Below are 20,816 nucleotides of genomic sequence, written 5' to 3' on the forward strand. Positions count from 1 at the left end.
CAGAAAACATGATTTTGAAGACTTTTACCATCATTCCTCCCAGATAACGCAGAGATTTCTGCAGCACTGAAGGGCAAAGCTCAGTGCCTTGGGTGAAGTTCAACAATAACACAGGGTCTAGAGCTCTTGCATTTGGAGTGGATGTCCTCACTTTATTTCCTGACAACAGGCTGGCATTGCACCAACAGAATGACCTCTGGCTCAAGAGGCAAGCTTTCATTTATTGCTCAATTACTTTTTATATTTCACCTTGCCTTGCAGCACCGAGGCCAGTGCCATATGCTATGACAGCAATCAAGAACATGCAACAGTTGGATAGGATCTTCTAGGGAACATAAGTACATGCAAAAATATCCTGATCACTCTGCACTGCAGTGAAAAGGTGAAAATGGGGTCTGCTGCAGGAAGGCATAACCAATGACAAATCAGAACTGGGCTGAATTCAGGGAAACTCTTATCTTACAACTAGAAAACGAAGACAGATTTCATGCTTTTTAATGTGACTTACATGTATTGGTGCAATCTGAACTGAAATAATCTCCTCAGCATCTCCTACAGCATCAGTCAAAGGAGTAGAAAGAAACACAGGGATGATCTGATCTATTTTCAGAGAGAGGCAACTCGTAACAAAACAATCTGGAGGCAGGGGGTAAACCCACTAAAAAACACCACAAGACTCATCTAATTCACAGCTTATCCTTCAAATAACATTCAACAAGGAAGGTAGGTCAAGAATCAAAAAAAATGGAAAATATACTGTGAGCACCTTCAACAACAAAAGAACAGGAAAGCATCTAATCAAAACACTGATACCATATACACACATATAGTTCTGGATATGAATGAAATACTACCCAATGTATCGAGTGAAAAGATGCCTTCAAGACAGGATTACCTGAGGGCTTACATTCCAATTCACCGGTATCGTAAACTAATATTTATGACCAAGTTAGTAAGGCTATGACTGATTGCAACAAGATCACTACAGACAGAAGGTGTCTTTATCTGTTGTATTAACTTCAGTTTAGACTGGAATGTGAATATTTTTTCTAATCAGAGCTAGGAGAAAAGCTGAAGAACTTGCCCAAGAATGATACTTTATAATAATGTTTTATTTATGGCACTGTAAAACACTCATTAATCCCTTGCTTTCATTATTTAATACGCAGTACTACTAGGTACCAGATCTACATTTAGTTTGTAAAGCAAATGCAAAAAGAATGAACTCAGCCTGACAAGTTCCAAACACATTATGGCCTAAGAAAGAATAAATCTTGCACACGAAAAGCAGAAAAAGATTAGTGGAGGTTATTTCTTATTTAAGTCTTAGGAACTGCATTATAGACACTTTCCCCTCGAATTACTATATTTCGATATTTCATTTCAACTTACTCAGACTTCTTTTCACAAGTCTTAGAGGACTCTTCTATCTTTTTCTCCAGTTCCAACACAAGTTCCTCTTTGCTCAAAAGGGTTTGTTGTGTCTGAATCAGTTCTTCTATTACTGTTTTTAACCTGGAAGACATAGATTTCAGAAACCTACACTGTGAATATATAAACAGTAAATATTTGGGAACCTTTTTTTTTTTTTCCTGAAGATGAAAAGGAGCATTACTTTTTATCTTACTTAGTGCTTGGTGATCTTTTTTTGTGGATATACCTTTATATTATGCTATTAACCCATAAAACTACAGATCCCACACTAGCCTCTGTATACATACAAGGTTACAGAACGATCTGCTGCCTGCAGGCTCTCCGATCAAGATTATTTTTTTCCAGAATGTGTGATGAGTTCTTTGAATTAATGCTTTCCTAATTACACTGCTAAATTATGAGACACTTTACGAAAGATGAAAGACTTCCAGCTTCTACAGTACATAAATACACAGAATCAGTAGCTGGGCTATATTCACCTCTAGAAATAAAAATACAAATTGACACTTTACGTTGTAAGGGTGATCTGTATAATTAACTTTTTTAAAGCCATACAATCTTTGGTAACGGTTAATTCAAAGGAAAGATAAAACTTTTACAAGGACACTCAATACTAACAGAGAAGGGGTTACTGCACATTAACACTTTCCAATTATACTGGCAAGCATTACAACAGCCAAAAAGACAACAAATGCACAATACCATTTGTATTTTGAACAATGCAGATAAATAGCTCACACGATGCTGACTTCCAAAATACGTATTAAAATATATCTGTTGACTTCAAGCAATTGTTAAGCCAGGAGAACAATTTTTAAAAACTAACCCAATAAATATGTACCACATCTCCTTGGCATTCACCCACCCATCTTTAACTATCTTACTCTGCTTCCTCTGTATTTTCGAGGCCCATTTTTTAAAAAAAGTTATTGAAGTAAAGAGTTAAACAAAGGCAAAATACATATAGTACTTACCACTGCACAGATGTATTGCTCAAAATCATTCTAGATTAGGGAGTGGCACTGAAGGTCAACTGAGAGTAATTTACATGGATGCTAGACATCCAGGAGAACATGTTTCGTGTCCATATATACTAAACTAAATGATCTGATTCTAAACATTGAATTAGCTCTCTCCTCCCAGTCTAATTTATACAATGTTGATTACATATGTTCTTTATTCAGACAGTCCTGGATCTTATCTTGGATGACTTAGATTACTATAAAAAAGCCATCTAGTGAACGATAAAAGTTTATTTCCCAAATGAACAAGCATCTGCATGTGTTTATCTTGAGATAAGGGAAATACTTAAAACATTTCTCTCAAAGTAATATTCCCAAAGCTCCCTTCTTAACAAACATTTTTATTGGTTTTAGGCTAGTACAGTCTGTATGCTGAACTCAGAAATGATAATTTTCTTACACTGGGTCTTCAATTCACTATCAAATTTTTTCTTTCAAAACCTTCCTAAAAAATAACTACCAATTTTGTAACTACGGATACTGGTTTTTTGATCAGCTTTCTAATCAAAATTTTAATCAACATTGTATTGGCTTAACAATTGTTTTACAGGAAGCAGATGTTACATCTCATGATCAAGGACCAATATTCAAGAAATTAAAACTAAATTAAAAAGACTGTTCGTCACTGGAAGGTATGCGTGTATACATGCAGAAACAGCGTATTAAAATATTTTAACATTTCAAAAATATTAGCTTTAATATTGCAGCATCACATTGAAATAGAAAGTTGATGTAGTTCTCCCTCAAATTTCAGAGATACCTTAGGATGTTTGTATTTATCCTCATGAAAACAAAACAAAGCAACCATATACACACTAACTTGTCTCCTTGTATTCAACCACTATTGTTTGTTTTAAAAAATTTTATTCCAACTGGCTAGAACTGACATCTCTGCATCTGCCTTGTATCATCTTGGTTGTGGTTTGTCAGAGAGAGTTTCTGGTGGCCTTTTATTTGCCTCTTGGGTAAAATCAGTTTACAAAAGGGGTTTGATTCCTAACCAGTTAGTCACTATAATACTTGTAACCTTTCAACAACCACAGAATCCCAAATTGTCAGGTTTGAACAGCATGAAAACACATGTAAATGAGACAAAACCAAATCTAGAAAGCAGATACCTTCAGATTAGGATCGGCCACCTGGAAAGCTGCCTTTCATATTTCTTTAGTCATTAGCACCCTTCTGCATCAAATATCAATAAAAATAAATCCTTGTGCTTACAGAAGATTTTTTAAATTCATTTGGACATGAATTCATATGCCCACTGATCAACACCTACTTCATTCTTGGCTGCCTCCTCTCAGTTTTTAATGCATGCATCTTTGTAGCATAAACTTTTATTATGTTACACTTTTCAGACAATCTCAATATTAGTCAGTGACAGTCATCAACATTTATCAGGACAGACCACACTTCTCTCACTGCTTAGAAAGGTTAGCTAGTCAACATTGACTTTTAGATACCTCCCTCTGTCAACACTTTATTCACAAATACAAACTTACTGAAAAATGTACAAGTGAGCCAACTTTCTCATCATGTTTCCTTAATATGTATTTTATGAAACCCTTTAAATAATAATGTATGTACAGCTGACGTTTTTCCCTCACATACTTGATAAATTAACTGATTCAACCACAAATTACTGATTCCAAATCAATATACATCTTTGAATCTGTTAAAAGTCTGTGAAATAAGTTCACTATGTGTACGGCATTTATTTTCTTTGGTAAATACTGAAGGTAGTCCTCCTCTGAAGAAACATAATGATGTAGTATTTTGAAGATCCAATGCCATGATCTCAATACTAAAGACCAACAGTCAAATTCCTATTATTTCGGCACATACAAAACAGGTTCTTAAAAAGTCATCATCTTGGATAAAGGATGTAATACACTTATCTTACTTGTGAATTTCTAGTTACGAACAGTAAATTGATGCAAGTATCTGTGGGGTGGTTTGGGCTGTTGTGGTTTTAAAGCAAGATTATAACACAATATATCTTAAATTCAGTTAACAAGGTATATAGCATAGGCAGTTATAAGAGAACTAAACAATTTTAAAAGGGCTCTCATCTGTGCTAAAAAGCAATTTTTAAAAAAGGACAAAAAGGATAAGAACAAACACTTTTTACAGTGCCAGGAGCTAGTGGAGCTTTGCAAAATTCTGCACTACTTAATATGTTCATAATAATCCAAATAAAAGAACAGTTTAATAAGTGACAAAGCATGTTGACTGCACAATGTTATTTGAGGTAAGGGGAAGGGGTTGAACATTAAGAATACAAAACTATTATTCCGGATCTTATGATACTCAATAACTGGACTGCCATTTAGAAGATTAATTTCAATGCATATTGAAATAGGTGAATACACAAGGGGAAAAACAATCCAAAGCTTAATTTATGTGGTGAATGGCTCTAAGTTGACCATTACCAATCAGAAATGAGATCTTGGAACTACAGTAGAGGTTTCTGTGAAAATACTGGCTAGATATATACCACGGTCGTCATAAAATCAAACAGAACAATTCTCTACGATTTGTTACAAACAAAGCAGAACAAGGATACAGTGAAACCTCAATATGCCTTTCTCTAAACCACATCTGGATTACCTGTGCAATTCTGGTCATTCATCTCAAGGACAATACAGTAAACATTCAAAAACCTGAAAACATTCAAATAAAGATGACAACCTTGATAAAGGATATTAGTAAGTTTTGTGAAAGGACTGACTAAAGCTAAAGATGGCTCTAAAAAAAAGATCACAGATGAGAAGTATGACATGGGTCTACAATATATGCAGAAAGGAATAGATTGTTCCTATTCTCTTCCAAAACAAGTGTTTAAGGCCCATAAAATTGAACTCAGATGTAGCAGGTTCACATAATGCAACATTAAACTATGGAATTCCTTGTCTGAAAATTCTGTGGACACCAGATACTTGTACATAATGAAACTCACTGGACAAACTCATGAAAGAAAAATACTTCTAAGGCTATTATAAACAAATACTACTTCTGTGTCAAAACATTTCTGAGCTGAAAAGTAGGGGAGGCTGAGAGACCTTCTGAGGAAACAGTATTGCACAATCATCCTGTTCTTGTTCTCCTCCCTAAACTCTTCCCCATTGTCTAATGTAATAGAGAAGAAAATCGGCCAGGTCAATCTTCGATCTGACCTAAAACAGTTAAAACTTTTTTGATTGGGGTCCCAAATCCATACCAGAAAAGTGAACACCTTAAAGACAGCAACACTTAAAAAGAGCTATTTGATTCCTGTTCCAAAAAGAGTATCACACCATAAAATTTCTCTCCCAAATTCACAAAAAAAATCAAAATAGGTGAATATAAGATTTGTAACACAACACATCAGAAATGTGTGTATGTAGGCAAATACGCAAACACACGTCTAAAACACAAATAAGCATTTCATCAGAATAATTTACTAGAAAAGCAGCATTTCATCTCTTTCACTTCGACACGCTGATGTCTTATTTCTAAACAATGGGATACAGAAAACAAGCCAAACAAGAAATTATTTCTCTTTTTGAAGAATGGATGGAAGAATCTTTGAAAAACTTCAACACTACATTGAAAAGAGGGATTCAGTACATGTATTTTTCCTGTTACTGTGCTGAAGTACACCTAGATGTACAACACTTACATAATTTAAGCAGGAATAATCTTGATTTAGTAATGATGCAGAATATATTACAAACAGAAACACATATAAAGGGAAGGAAGGGGCTTTATTTATCATGGGATCCTTTCATAAGAAAGATGCAGCTGCTTCAGGACTAAAGAGGAGTCTGATAAAGGATGCTGAAACTTCATATTAAGTAGGCTATTTCCATCCCTATTAAAGAATAAATTCACAAAACTAATCAGATTGCACAAGATGATTAATGACTTCAAAAAGGAATTACTAAAATCCAGAGATTCTGCCATGTTGAGAAAATACAGGGATTAGAATAATCTGCAGAAGATACTGCAGTGTGTTTACATTTAAAATACCTCACTGCTACTACAACTCCCTATGATTGTGGTTTTTCAGAAAAACCTACAAGAAATAAGGATGATAGTTTGATTAAGCAGATCAAAATTTTTAAAAAACCCACAACACACCACTGATACCTTATTTGGATCAGTTAAGCTTTTTAAAGGAAAAAAAACAACTTCAAATAAGTAAAACATAGTCTGAAATACAGTAGAGGCAACAAAAACATCACCAACCAATGAAATTTTCCTTTTCAAATTGTTATGATCAATGTAAAAAAAGATTACATGTACAATTAATAGTTGCAGTCTCACAAGTGACTGCATTGGACCATTTTCTGTCAAAAGTTGAGGCTGATAGCATAGTAAGAAAGAACATCTTAACCTCAGCAGGAGGTTTGTCTCCCAGAAACAAATTATTAAAGGTGAAGCTGGTAAAAGTAATGGAAATATTTAACTAGGCAATATATTAACAAAACACACAGAGAGGTAGTTTATCACTCTGAATAGCTAAAAGCTCCATGAAATGTAATACAACAGCTCCATCTGTGTTAGTCAGTTAATATATTTTAAAGGTTATAATAATGAAGAATTTCCTTTGGAAAATGAAAGCAAACAGTTACAAAATGAGTGAAATAAATATATTCATTAGAATTTTCTGCATGGCAATTTAAATCACTGACTACATTACTGTACCGTGGTTTAATCAAAATATTTCAGTATTTTTCCTAGAGTGCTGAATATGGAAAGACTTTTGGGAAGATGAATCAGTACGTTCCCAAGGAGGATTCATGATGGATTTGGGCCATTGAATAAATTAACTGGCAAGGAAAGGAATATATATTCAAAGTGCTGGTAAGTTTCTGGAGGGTGGGAGAGGAGTATTTTGTGCAAAGGAACAATAAAACCGGCATGGAAAATAGTCTATAGCATGAAAATATTATTATTACAAAACGGACTTTAAAAATGCAGACACAGCTATGAGATGATCTGAGTATACACATGTATAACAGCATTTCCAAAGGATGAAAGATTCGTAAAGACTTACGTGACTTGTAAACTTTCTGCTGTTAGATTATTCCACATGATCTCATTAGCTTGAAGGTTTTCATTTTCTTCTAATAAAGACGTATCAAACTCTATTTCTTGTTCAACAACTTCTGATGACCTAATTTAGTAAATAAATGTTGTATTTTCAACATTAACATCTTTGAGTAGACCATAAAGAAAATAAACCATTTTGAATTATTTTAATAACTATAATATAGTTAAATTTACATATGAAATAAAAGAAAAAGGAGCAACTAGATACATATTCTTTTTCCTTTGAATAAATAACAAAGTCTTAAAATCCTACCAGATACTAAAATAGCATACAGTTTTTTAAATCAAGATCACAGCATAAGCAAAGTTCTCAAGGGGTATCAATGTGAACGGGTCTACTCTTAGGTGATCCTGTTATAAACCTGCATGTGACAATTACCGATTCACACATAACACCAAAAAAGATAACGCAAGAAGTATTAGGACTGTTTCTGCATATACTAATACAAAGCAGCAGTTCAATAAATGGCAAACACCGTTTACTTTTAAAGTAAAAAACTTCCTTGCATTATCTGCATACCTTGTAGACTCAGGCACTGCTCAACCTGAAATAACTGCAGAGTACAGACAGGTAGCTAGAGTTCACTTTAAACCAGTATTTGCACAATAAATAAAGCAGAGAAACTTAGTTTAGCCCAGAACGCAAAATGCATCCAAATAAACAGTAGGTCAGCTCACACTGAATCTGGACTATCATGTGTAGTCTGCTGTCAGTATCAAATTATGGCTCTTCACATCTAACAACCATAACAGGAATTTTGTTCCTCTGAAGGCAGCCAAAGAGATGGATGATTAAAGAAACAATCAGGTTAAAAACCTGACTTTCAGCCAGTTTTCTGTACGTGCAAGTAGAACACTTTTCAAACTAGGATAAAGATTTACAAGTAACAATGTAAAAGGGACCAAACAGAAACAAATTGATCACTTAAGCACTGTTGCAGTGTAATGCAAGGTTTTCTCAAAAAGAAACATGAGCATGCACACTAAGATGAAAATGTGTACCTGTGAGTATCTATGAAGTCATTATACTCAGAGTTAGGATCTATCTGTTCAACTGAGGTCTGGATCTCTTTATGGACATTCACAATCTCTTCTGTTACAAGACTAGTGATCTGGCTATACTCATCCAAGATTCCTTTTCTAGAGAGGAAAAAAAATCATAGTGTATAACATGGCACTGAAGGCATAGATAGCATTGAAGATAGTTCAAAATTTCAATTTGCTGTTTCTATAAACTCTTGTTGCAACTGGCTAAGAAGGGAAAAAATAAGACAATATATTACTTGAAGAAATAACAGATCAGCTGCGGCCTTTTTCTTAGAAATTGGCTATGAGTCAGAAGTCTCTAAAACCATACTCCTTGTATTGATTTCAGTACCTCTATAAAGGGTAGCTGAACTCAAAACTGTTAGAGATTACAAGGAAGAGGACTGTATACAGTTCATTGATGACACTCTTTCTCACAAAGGACTTAACATGCACGTTATAACCTATACTAAGGCTTGTCATGTTCTGACTGGTAATTATATTCTGGCATAAAGCAAAACAAACCACAAAACAATGTGCATTTCCTATAAAATCTGAATTTCTTTATTGTTTTAGCTATCTTGGTCACTCAAGACAAAAACAGGCATAAATCACAAGTTAGCATGTATTTACAACAAGAAACAAAATCAAGCAAGAAGTTCCTGTAAGTAAATACAAGCAACCCAACCTTATCTTTACCTGCTTCTGAGAGTGGGAAAAACAAAGCTGGTAAGAGAATAGTAAAAGAATAGGTGATATTTTGCCACTGCTCTCAATTGCATCCAGTGACATATCCTCAGTATTCTCTTGAAGTTTCAGCTTTCCACAAATTACCTGCCAAATAATTTCCTATTTGATCTTTGACAAACTTGCTAGCATGCCAGGCTGTGAAGCACAGTAGGATTTCTTAAAATACTGATGAATTTTGGCCAGCCCACAAGGACACCCAGAGAAAAAAGTATCAACAGATTTTTCTTGGATAAGATCTGAAGTTACATTTACTCTGTAAGAAAAGTTACGTGATTGGATTTTTTCAATACTTCTTAGGAGGAGAAAACAGACAAGCAAAAGCATTAACTCTTGCTTTGCCCATGAACAACATGTGTGAAAAGGTTACAGAAAATAGTCCACAGTGTGATTAAAAGATAGACAAATATCAACTACAGCAATACCATATGGAAGAGAAAGGGAATCTACAACAATTAAAAAAAAATTCATTAGCAACATTAATCTACACTTCTTCAAGTTTACTGAACCAATTTATCTGCAAAATCAAGACAATTAAGGAAGTATGTTTCACACAGATGACCACACTGAGCTCTACACCTGTAATCACCACCTCTTTTTGTACACCAAAGGTACTACAAAGCAGCAATTTTCCAATCATTCAGATCTCACAAAATATGTCTATGTAGTGACAAGAGTATTTTTTTACAGATTTTTACTCCAGACAGCAAAGGTGAGCAGTTTAAATAGGTTCTTGTTCCATCATAAAATTCCTCAGTGAATTATCATATCTCAAAATTCTGAAAAATCACCTTAATTATAACACACAAATTTAACTGCAGCCTTTTGCTGTGATTTTACATACAAAATTAAGACAAAAAAGACCATACAGAGACTACTACGAAGATCTATTTGATTTAGATACCTGCACCAGAATCAAAGGAATTAGTATGATACTCCATAGGGCAGTTAATGGTGCCTGCACCACACAAGCATGTACAGCATGAAATCCCCAACTCTCCTTCACTTCCTGTGTGCTGAAGTCAAGATGAAAGTAGACTTCTTAGAAGGTAAGAAGATGAGTTAAAGAAGAGTGCCTCATATCTGAATGAACAATACCTACAAAAAACCAGTAAGTACCCTTTCATTTAGGCTAACACAGCAGAAAAAGATCTACAAAACGGACTCCCTAACCAACTCCCATTCTTCAGGGAAGACAAACAGGCAGCATGGTGATTACAAACCAGAAAAGAGGGCTTAAAGTCCTCATTGTCTGTTCTCCAAGATCATCAGCTTGCATGTCTTCTGTAATGATGTAAAAAAAGATCTTTCAGGAAAAAGGTAATTGTATTTTTAAGGTTGGATTCCTTACAGTGAGACCAAATTTACAGTGTTGTTACTTCTCACACACACACACGATTAACCATGCATCTGCCTGGCACTCCTCCATAATGACTTTCAAGACAGTCGGCCAATTTAAACCAAATTTGTTGTTGGTGGAATTTTGTAAAAACAAGACTATCGAAGAGGCAACAGACTTGCTGTAGTATACCAGCTGAAGGACAAAACATGAGCTCAGCTATAAACACTGCAGTTAATCTGTAAGATTTTAAAGTTTTATGAGAGGACGATGCCTTGCTAGAATGTTTAAGTAATCACTCAAAATTACTGTCTGTATTATTTGGATAGACTTTTGCCAATTGAAACATTAAAACATCTTTTTTCATTACCCCCGACACACAATTAGTTAACTAGTTTATTATTTTCAAATAATCCTACAATTTAGTTAGTATACTACACATATATAAAATTTCACAAGTTAAAAATATGTAAGAATACATCTTACAGGGCTTTAATCATTTCTTCTTGCATCTTCTGTAGTGAATCAAGTAACAGAGGAAGCGTAGTATCATAATACTGGTGCTGATGTAACTGTGCTCCTTTCAGTGCCAACACATACTGATTATGCAACATATGAAGCTTCATAGTGGCTTTATCACACCGATCTTTGGCTTTTTCAGTCTCTTTTCCTAAGAGAAAAAAAAAAAAGAAAAAATCATGCGGTGATTAAAAAATATACGACTTGTAGATGACACAAATCTAGCAGATTTACGGTAAACTTGCACCTTTTTCTACAGGAGTACGAAGAAGATAAAATCTGACCATTTTCACATCATTAGTAAGACCAAATATCTTGGTTTTCTAATTAGAAGACTAAATAAGAAAAAAACTGCTGTATTTTCTTTGAGCAGAAATGTGAGAATTCTTTATCTAAAAGTATATAGAAACCACTATCTCCACAAGTATAAAAATTATACAACTATTAAGAATAAAGAACAAAACTCATACACATGACTACCATAACGCTAACCTTTTATTTGTCTCATAGCAAAAAAAACCAAACTTTTTTTTTAGGAAGAAAGAGATTTTCTAGTAAGTCAGATCCATGACTGACTGAAAATCTGTCATTCATTGTGAGCAGTAATTCTACTGTTACGTATCATTCCAATATAGCATCAATGCAGTCTACATATGGGTAGTTAAAATCTCACACTATTACTCCTGTCCAAAATGGGCAGCTTCTCCACTACAATTTAACATCTCCTTATCACTGTAAGTATTATGATCAGGAAGCTGGATCCTCAGTCTCAGCTCTATACTACTAAGAGATTCAAAGTCCTCAAGTTCATGCTGACCAGTTGAGTGCCGAACCTGAGAGCTACAAGTCACCTGTTCTATTCCTTGCCACAGTAACTGCACAACTATGTGGCACACGTTTTTACAATTTTCAAAAAAACTCCGGTGACACATAACTTTGCAACTTCCTAGTACCATTCAGGTCTAGTGCTATGCTAGCTGAAAGCATTCTCCACCTCCCTGCCCCTTCACTCTCCAATGTAAATCTTCTTTGCTTTCATGTAAACCTTTACTTCATATGTGCCATGGGTATGAAAAATAGATTCTACCATTCTCTGCAATACATCTTTTACATATTAGATTACATACTCTCCTCTTCTGCCCGATCTTCTAAACTTCATACAAACAGACCTACAGGTCTTCCCTTCTAAGTCCTGTTGTCTTTTTGCAGTTGACTGGTTCACAATCTTACACAAGTGCAACTTCATTCAAAACTCAAAGCCAATGAGTAACTTTACATTCTAGATACCTCTAGCTCATTTGAGAGAGAGTGAGAGCTTTAATACCATACAAACATAGTATCACTCATTACTTTTGCTTTGGCATCTGATCCTGCCAAGTAATACTAATTTTTAGGACTCACCTCTCATTTTTTCCAATTATTTTTAACTCTACAGCTGCCCTCCCATGCACTTTCAATGCATTCAAGGCATAGTGATGCCTGGAAATTTAACAAAACACTGAAACACTGAAACACTACCCAAACCTAACTTCAACATATATCCTGCAATGTCCCATAGGATACATTATTCTGACAGGACCTCATTAATAACCATTCTCCAAGAAGCTTTATGCAAACATTTTTGCATGTCTACTAGAATATTTTCAACTTGATCATGTATTGCCCTTCCCATAAAAGAGTATGACGTTATTTTGACATGATTCCTTACTGAGACACATATGATCTTATTCACATCCTTGTTATCTTTTTGATATTTATGAACTGTCTTAATACTTTTTCAGGAACCTAAGGCATTGTAAATGAAACCTGTATCTGCAATAATGAAATGCAGATTCACAACTACCTCCACAAGTAAGCATACACTAACTAAAGCAATCTCCTTCAGACTGCTACATTTCTTATAATCTTAAAATAGTTAAAGTAATAAAAAAGATTGTCTTCTAACATTTCTACCACCTGTCACAGAGTAGTTTTGAAAAAATAAAAAGGAAGCATTCATAGCTAAGTGGCAGAACAAAGGCTTGAGAGCAGACCTTGAAAAGCTGAAGTTGTATCACATGAGGAATATACAAATGACTATGAACTGCAATGAATTAAAATACAGAAACACATTAAGGCACGTCAAAAAAAAGTTGAGGGAAAAACCTGTAAAACAGTAACAAATCCTCTTTCATATACCTTGGAGTCAAAAGGCTTGTCAGAAAATGTAAAGGACAGTCACTATACAAAAGGAGCTGGCAGGGGGAAAAAATAATTATTTTTGCATCTGTGTTCACCATGAAAAAACTTCAGAGATTTCCATGTCTCTCAATGAAAAAGTCAATGAATCTCTCCTCATGTGTCATTAAAAGAGGTCAGAGAATAAATGAAATAAAAAGAAATTGAGGACTGGATGGTGTTTAGCTTTAGAATTTTAAAGGAAATTGAGTAAGTTTTAGCTTAAATACAATTTTCAGTTTTTACAGGAGGAAGCAGGCACTCAGTGGAGTGCCCCAGAAATATTAGTTGGGTCCTCATATATGAGGTGATACAGATGATAATGAAGATGTTGTCTGAGGGGATCAAACAGGGGAACCAGATGGGAAGAACTGGGAAAAAAACCTTAAGATGTACTGATTAAATCACAAAATGGTAATCACAGCATGAATATTTATAGATGCATATGAGGAAAAAAATACTCAAGTTTAGTAATCTGTTGTGAGCTTACCAAATGCACTCAGGCATGAGATCTTAGGGTTACTATAGAAAGATCAATGGAAATGTTAACTCAGTGTCCAGCAGTCATCAGACAAGATGTTACTTAGCAAAGGGCTAGACAGCATTATTATGCCACTTATTAGATCCACATAAAACAGCATGCAATTTTTTCACCTCAAGGAAGATATACTCAAAATGAAAAAGGTTTAGAGAAGGGCATCAAGCATCACAAAGGTAGGAAACGCACAGTATCCTGAAGGAATAACTAAAATGAGGACTGCTGAAGCACAAGGAGACTGAGGAGCAACATACGAGAAGAGAAATACAGTTAATGGACCTTCCCAATCTCCTTCAATGTAACTGTAAGGCATTATATGGAAAGAGTATGTAATTTGTTAAAAACACAGGACATTCTTCCTCAACTAGCATGTAGCTGATCTGTAAAATCTTTTGGTGAAAGTTATTGTAAGCATGAAAAACTTGTGCAGTTTCATGGTGAATGGACATGTGTACACAAAAAGAATCCTGAAGAGCTACTAAGGCAGCACTTTTGACTCAGGAATTCCCTAGGTAACTATGAAGTTGAGACAGCTGTCTGTTTGTCCTTTCATATGGCTTTCTGGACATTTACTACCTCACCACTGTCAGCTACATTTTAAACAAGAATAATAAAAAATACTTTAAAAGGATATTATATCTGTCATTTAATTGAAAACAATCTCAACTGCTGACCTAATTTTATATGTGGAAGGAACATACTTCTTACACGATAGTTTAGCTAAATGAACAAAGTCAATCTGCACAACAAAGACAAAATCCATCTCCAGAGTTGCACCAGAGGAGTATTTCTCATTTAGGTATAAATGAAATAATCCATTTTAAAAACTTCTGTAAAACTGTTTTGGAGAGACAACAATCTCAACTCTTACTAAATTTTTTGCCAGAGATAACAGGTTTTGTCTCTGTGAAACAATCAAAACTCATATTTCACTGAAAGACTGGATTTTTTCTATTTCCTCAAAACATAAAAAATTAGCATTGTTTATTTCCAAATTAAATATAGCTCATTTGAAGGAAACAACAAAACCAAAAACCAAATCCTAACACATCACACCCAGAATAACATCCTGAAAGATTCTACCAAACATGTGCATGTCTCGACACCAATGTACCAATACAATGGGATGGTATACCATCCCATTTTCACATCTGCCTTGACTAAATTCCTTCCATATATATAAAATGCCAAACCAGAATACCTCAACTACTTTCAGAATAATTCTAAGTATCATATACACTCAGTTTCTAAACACAGTAGGCTACAGTGTCAACCTGGTCATCTGCAGACCAAGATGTAGACACTGTAATGTCTTTCTGGAGAAAGAGAGGCATGTGCATGTGAAGAAATAAAAGAAAGTGACTGAAGAGGGTTTGGAGGGGACTGCATTGCACAGGGGACACAGAGGACTGGGTTTGTATAGTGAGTGGATGAAAGAGGAGAAGACAAGGCAGCTGGAAGTCAAAGCTGGAAGCACCAAGTTTTGCTTGCCCTAGCCCATTCCCTTGGGAGATACACTGGCCAGGGAAAAAGGAAGAGGGAGACAATGTGGTAGCAGACAGAGGAATGCTGGATTATTTCTTGGGTTTATTGCATGTTTGGCCACTCCTACTCAAGTATGCCCTAGAGTACATAATCCAAAATTACCTCTATATGTCATAGTTTAAAGGCTTAAAAACTACAACTTCTCCATGCATGTATTTAAAATACATCCCCTATCGGCTTTCAGCTTACCAGAAACCAGCATATGTCAAACTATACCATGTACCAGCACGGGCTTCTGACCCACAAACCACAACAAAGAGTCTTCAACAGTTAAACTGAACACTTACACTAAAAATTATCAAAAACACATAACCAGAGATTTATCAATACTATTTCTCTTTCAGAAACCTCACTAATGGCTAAACTGTCCCATTTTCCCATCTGCCTCAAGGACTGAATTCTTTTGCTATACATTATTCCTCAGCAGAACACATTGACTAATTACAAAATAAATAAAATTATCATAAACACTCAATTTTTAAATACAGCTTTTGGATCTACCATTAATATAAGAAACACAGCTACAGTATTACTCCCATATTATAATTTATTTTTTAAAGCAGCAAAACACAGTAAGGCAGAGTACACGGTTGTTCTACATGTCAATTAGCACAGATGAAAACATCCAATTTTCTTTATCTGTATACCAAATTTTATAAATAGATCTAATTATAATTCTACTGCTATCAGTTGTTGACAAAACTGTTCAATGTTTATAGAAACCGTATATACAACGTCATGCCATAAACAGAATTATGCAGCTTGAAAAGCTAATTATGAAAGTTTGACATTTGCAAAGAAAAGGCTGGCATTCTTTTTAAAACATTCTAGAGAGTCAAGTACTTCAATTTCTAATAAAAACTTTTTTAAGATTTTACTACACACAGTATAACACAGCCATCCAGAAGAAAATATTTTAGGGTATTTTCTATTAAAAAGGTAGATTTGCTATTCCACAGTTCTTACAGTTATAAGTATTAGTCTCTTGTAGCCTAATATTCACCTAAAATGGAAGAACAGAAACTGCATAAGACAACGAGACCAAATGAGAAAAAATTAAGCTCATAATGTTCACTTCCTCTTTTTCTAAGTAAGTATCAATATACAGTACAAATGCCCCAAATAAAATTCACTTGCAGAAAATAAATATTGCAAATACAGAAAATTTTCATACATATGGTGGATTACAAAGAAATAATTATACTGAAGAGCTCAGCTTTTAACACCTTAGAACTTTCTCCAATTGGTAAAAAATTGTAAGTCAAAGCTTGTATTCCTTTATAGAATCACAGAATGGTTTGGGTTTGAAGGGACCTTAAAGATCACCTATTTCCAGCCCCACTGCCATGGGCAGGGACACCTTCCACTAGGCCAGGTTGCTCAAAGCCCCGTCCAGCCTGGCCTTCAACACTCCCAGGGATGGGGCATCCACAGCTGCTCTGGGAAACCTGTTCCAGGATCTCAACACCCTCACAGTAAAGAGTTTCTTCCTCATATCTAATCTAAATCTACCCTCTTTCAGCTTACATCCATTCCCTTGTCCTACCACTACATGCCCCTGCAAAAAGTCCCTCTCCCGCTTCCCTGTAGGCCCCTTTAGGTGCTGGCAGGCTGCTGTAAGGTCTCCCAGAGCCTTCTCCTCTCCAGGCTGAACAACCCCAACTCTCGCAGCCTGTCTTCATGGGAGAGGTGCTCCAGCCCTCGATCACCTTCATGGCCTTCTATGGACTCACTCCAGGTTCCTCTTATGCTGGGGACTCCAGGTCTGAATGCAGCACTCCAGGTGGGCTCTCACGAAAGCAGAGTAGAGCGGGAGAATCACCTCCCCCAACCTGCTGGCCATGCTTGCTGTGATGCAGCCCAGGGTACAGTTGGCTTTCTGGGCTGCAAGTGCACATTGCCAGGCCATGCTGAACTTCTCATCCCAACAGCTGTACAAGTCCTTCTCCTCTGGGCTGCTCTCTGATACGTTCACTGTTTTAGTTACCATCAATTTCAATAAAATTTAACACTTGTCTTCAAATTTGCATTATAGATTTTGATGTTTTATTCAAACAGCAAAATTCTGACTCTGTGGAATACACAGAGTAAAGCACCCACTAATTTGCAGAGGACAAGGATCCACCTCCTGAAGGTTACCCGTAACATGATGTTTAAGACTCAAGTCAAGACTTGGTATAAGCTCAGCTGTTCAGATTTCAAATTCAGCTTCATGATAGCATAGATTAAAGAAATGACAAAGGCTTACAGCTACTGTTGTTTCGGCAACAGAAAATTCCAGTTCAGCTGTTTGAGTTACAGCCCCTCAGCTAAAACTTACATGCAAGTAAATGCCCCAAAGACGACATTATTTTCTCAAAAATCTGTTCTTTTCAAAGAGAAACAGCACACAGTGAAAATCTCAGGTTTGACTAACATGAAATACAAAGCTTTCCCCTCAAAATCAGAAGCTCAAACAAAAACATTTTAAATTGGTTAACTAGAGAAACATGTCACAAAGAATTCCAGAACTGAATGTAGTAATAAGTACTTCTTTATGTCTACACTATAGATCAGCTACTAGCAAAACAGCTCAACACTATACTTCAATGGATGCACACTACCTTGAGCCCTGAACTTCTGTTTCATTATACACGTAACAAATCAGCCTTTCAGCTCAGACAAAACCCTAATGATATCCCACTGTATAGAAAGATTGTATTTTTTTGTCTCGGTGTTGCTTTGCAACAATGGTAAGGAAAACTGTCTTCAAGACCTCCTGGAAGTATCAGCTATTAAGCTATTTGTTCTTAAGTTTGTTTTGGTTTTATTTGACTTGTTTCTTTGGGACCTTTGAGAACAAGAAAGAAGAAAAAAAGTTTCAAAGAATAAAAACTTGAGAAGATATAGAAGCTAACAACTTGTCAACATCTAAGCCTGTATTCATACTTGAGATGCTCTCCCAATTTTTTGCATCTTTAAGTCTTTGCTACAAATATCATAATTGCTCTTTAAGGAGACATAATAGAAATACTAAATAGTTTGTGAAAACAACATAAACCTGTCAGAGTTAGGCACGCTTTGGAATATCTCCAATTACAAATAATTTCTTGTCTAGTTTTCATAAATCTCAGAAAAAGTCTTTCCAGAGTCCACAGTTACAGTATTTCAAGACAGACTGCTTCTTGACTCTCACTCTTTGGAACTTTAGCAATACCAATAGGTATGACCTTCGGCCATTCTGAAGTGATGACAAAGTGTTCATAAAAGAGACAATGGAGATCATTGTAAAGGTTTAATTCACAACAGATGAACTGTTTAACTTTCTGGTTTTATAGGTCCTGGCATTTACCATGACATTGGATTCAGTGCACAGTGAATGCTGTCCCATGAAGAAACACTAATGAAGATGGTGTCCATCTGACAAAGGAGAATATAAATTTAATATGCAAGTCCAGGTTTTGACAACTAATTTAATTTAGTTTCAAAAGCATGCAAAGACACACCTGACATGACAATGGAGGGTTATATCCCCAACAGAAACACAGTGAGGAACCTTAGTGGAAACAGGAAAGCAGCAGAATTACAGGACAAAATGAAAATTTGAAGGGCAAATGGAAGAGATACACATGAGTAACGGGGGGGGGGGGGGGGGGGGGGGGGGGGGGAGCGGGGAAGAAAATCTTCATACATAAATACAACTGTGACTAACAATCCCAGAAAAACCTGAGAGGACAAGAACATGTCAAGAGTTCAATAACTGCCTCTGTAGTTCAGGAACAACAAAAAGCAAATCCACCTAAATTTCTGGGTATGGGTAAACACAGAGAAAACCAGGGGAGGAGATGCTACAATAAATGTGGGCACCAATGATACTGCCAGAGGAAACCTGGACAGTATCAAAAGTAACTACAGAGCTCTTGGGGCAGTTGTCAAGGTCATTGGGGCCCAAGTGGTGTCCTCCTTAATCCTATCACATTGTAAGTAGCTGCAGAGCTGGTGCTGGCAACAAGGTTTTGGGTTCTGCCACCATATGACCCCATTTGCAGACCACCACCTGCTTGGGAGATAGGAAGCACCTTAGTAAGCTGGGTAAAACTGTTTTTGGCAAGAGCATGCCTTACCTCATTGAGAGGGCTTTAAGCTAGGAACAACAGAGGAGGGAAAGAATGACCCACAGTCCTGAGGTAGCAATGGGTGAGACTGCTGATCAAAAGGCATGGTGTGATGTGATAGGAAGGTGTCACAAAGTAAAATAAATGAGGCTTGGATGGGGTCACCTCCAGCACCTGCACACAGGCAAGGAGGTTCCTCCTTGGCATCACTCCAAGGCATCACTGTGGAAAAATCTCCCCAGATTTTCTCCAGAAACTCAACATGCTGGGGTGCCATGCTTAAGTTCTTGTATACTACTGCATGCAGCACAGAATAAACATGATGAGCTAAGAGATCTGTGTGCTGTTGCAGGGCTACAATCTTGTCAGGATCACAGAGGTGTGGTGGGATGATTCCCATGACTGCAATGAAGAGATACAGGCTCTTGGGGAAAGACAAGCCAGGCAGACAAGGAGAAGGAGTTGCCCTTTATGTGAGACAGCAGCTGGAGCACATGGAGCTCTGCCTGGAGACGGAGGAGGAGCCAACTAACAGTTTATACATTAGGATTAAAGACAGGATAGCGAAGGTCCCAGGAAAAGCCAAGAAGCTTCATTTCAGAGTTGTTGGAACTCTCTGTATTATAACCTCACTAGAGTACCATAGCATTTGATTTCAGAAAAGTTTAAAATGAAAAAAAAATTTAAAAAAAGGGGGGGGGGGGAAGGGAGGGAAAGCATCATGGCTTTTGCCTTTTTTTTTTTTGAGTGAAGTAACAATCCTCCTCTGAGAAAACATGCAAATCATCAGTGTATAGTAATGTTTCAGACAGAAAAAACATTTCACCCTTGGTTTGCTTTAGAATCTTTTATTTTTGTAAATAACAGCACTACAGTATAAAGCTGTCAATGCACATAGTGATCTATCAGACATTTCACAATGTTCATGATAGCAGTTTTTCAAACAATTTCCCAGAACTGCATTCATCTTTTCATCTATGTATTTTTCAGCATTTTCAGTAACTGAGGTAATTTCTGAGTATCTTGCTGTCTCCACATTTGTTTATCAGTAACAAACCTCCCATAAAGTCACTTCCTTATTTATTTCAACTCTGGAGACACAAATTTTCACAGAGCACTATTCCATTGTGCCTGGAAAAGAGTATTCCTTTATATTATTTGTTTCCATTATTGTACTGAACATATTCATTATACTCTGGAATAAGATGACTAAGTCTTTCAAATAGGTCTTCCTCTAA

At 36.0% G+C, this 20,816-nt stretch overlaps 1 protein-coding gene across 1 annotated transcript in view; it reads right to left on the reverse strand.

The window, feature by feature from the left end:
• FER (FER tyrosine kinase) overlaps nt 1–20,816 on the reverse strand; it is a 189,897-nt gene that overhangs the window by 134,110 nt on the left and 34,971 nt on the right. The window contains exons 6-9 of the mRNA XM_037373844.1: nt 11,152–11,335; nt 8,556–8,693; nt 7,498–7,617; nt 1,393–1,515 (exon numbers count right to left, since the gene is read on the reverse strand). Coding sequence (XP_037229741.1) covers nt 1,393–1,515; nt 7,498–7,617; nt 8,556–8,693; nt 11,152–11,335 — 565 coding nt within the window. The remainder of the gene's footprint in view (nt 1–1,392; nt 1,516–7,497; nt 7,618–8,555; nt 8,694–11,151; nt 11,336–20,816) is intronic.

This window comes from Falco rusticolus, chromosome Z, assembly GCF_015220075.1.
Source record: "Falco rusticolus isolate bFalRus1 chromosome Z, bFalRus1.pri, whole genome shotgun sequence".
In the NCBI taxonomy this organism is placed as follows: Eukaryota; Metazoa; Chordata; class Aves; order Falconiformes; family Falconidae; genus Falco; species Falco rusticolus.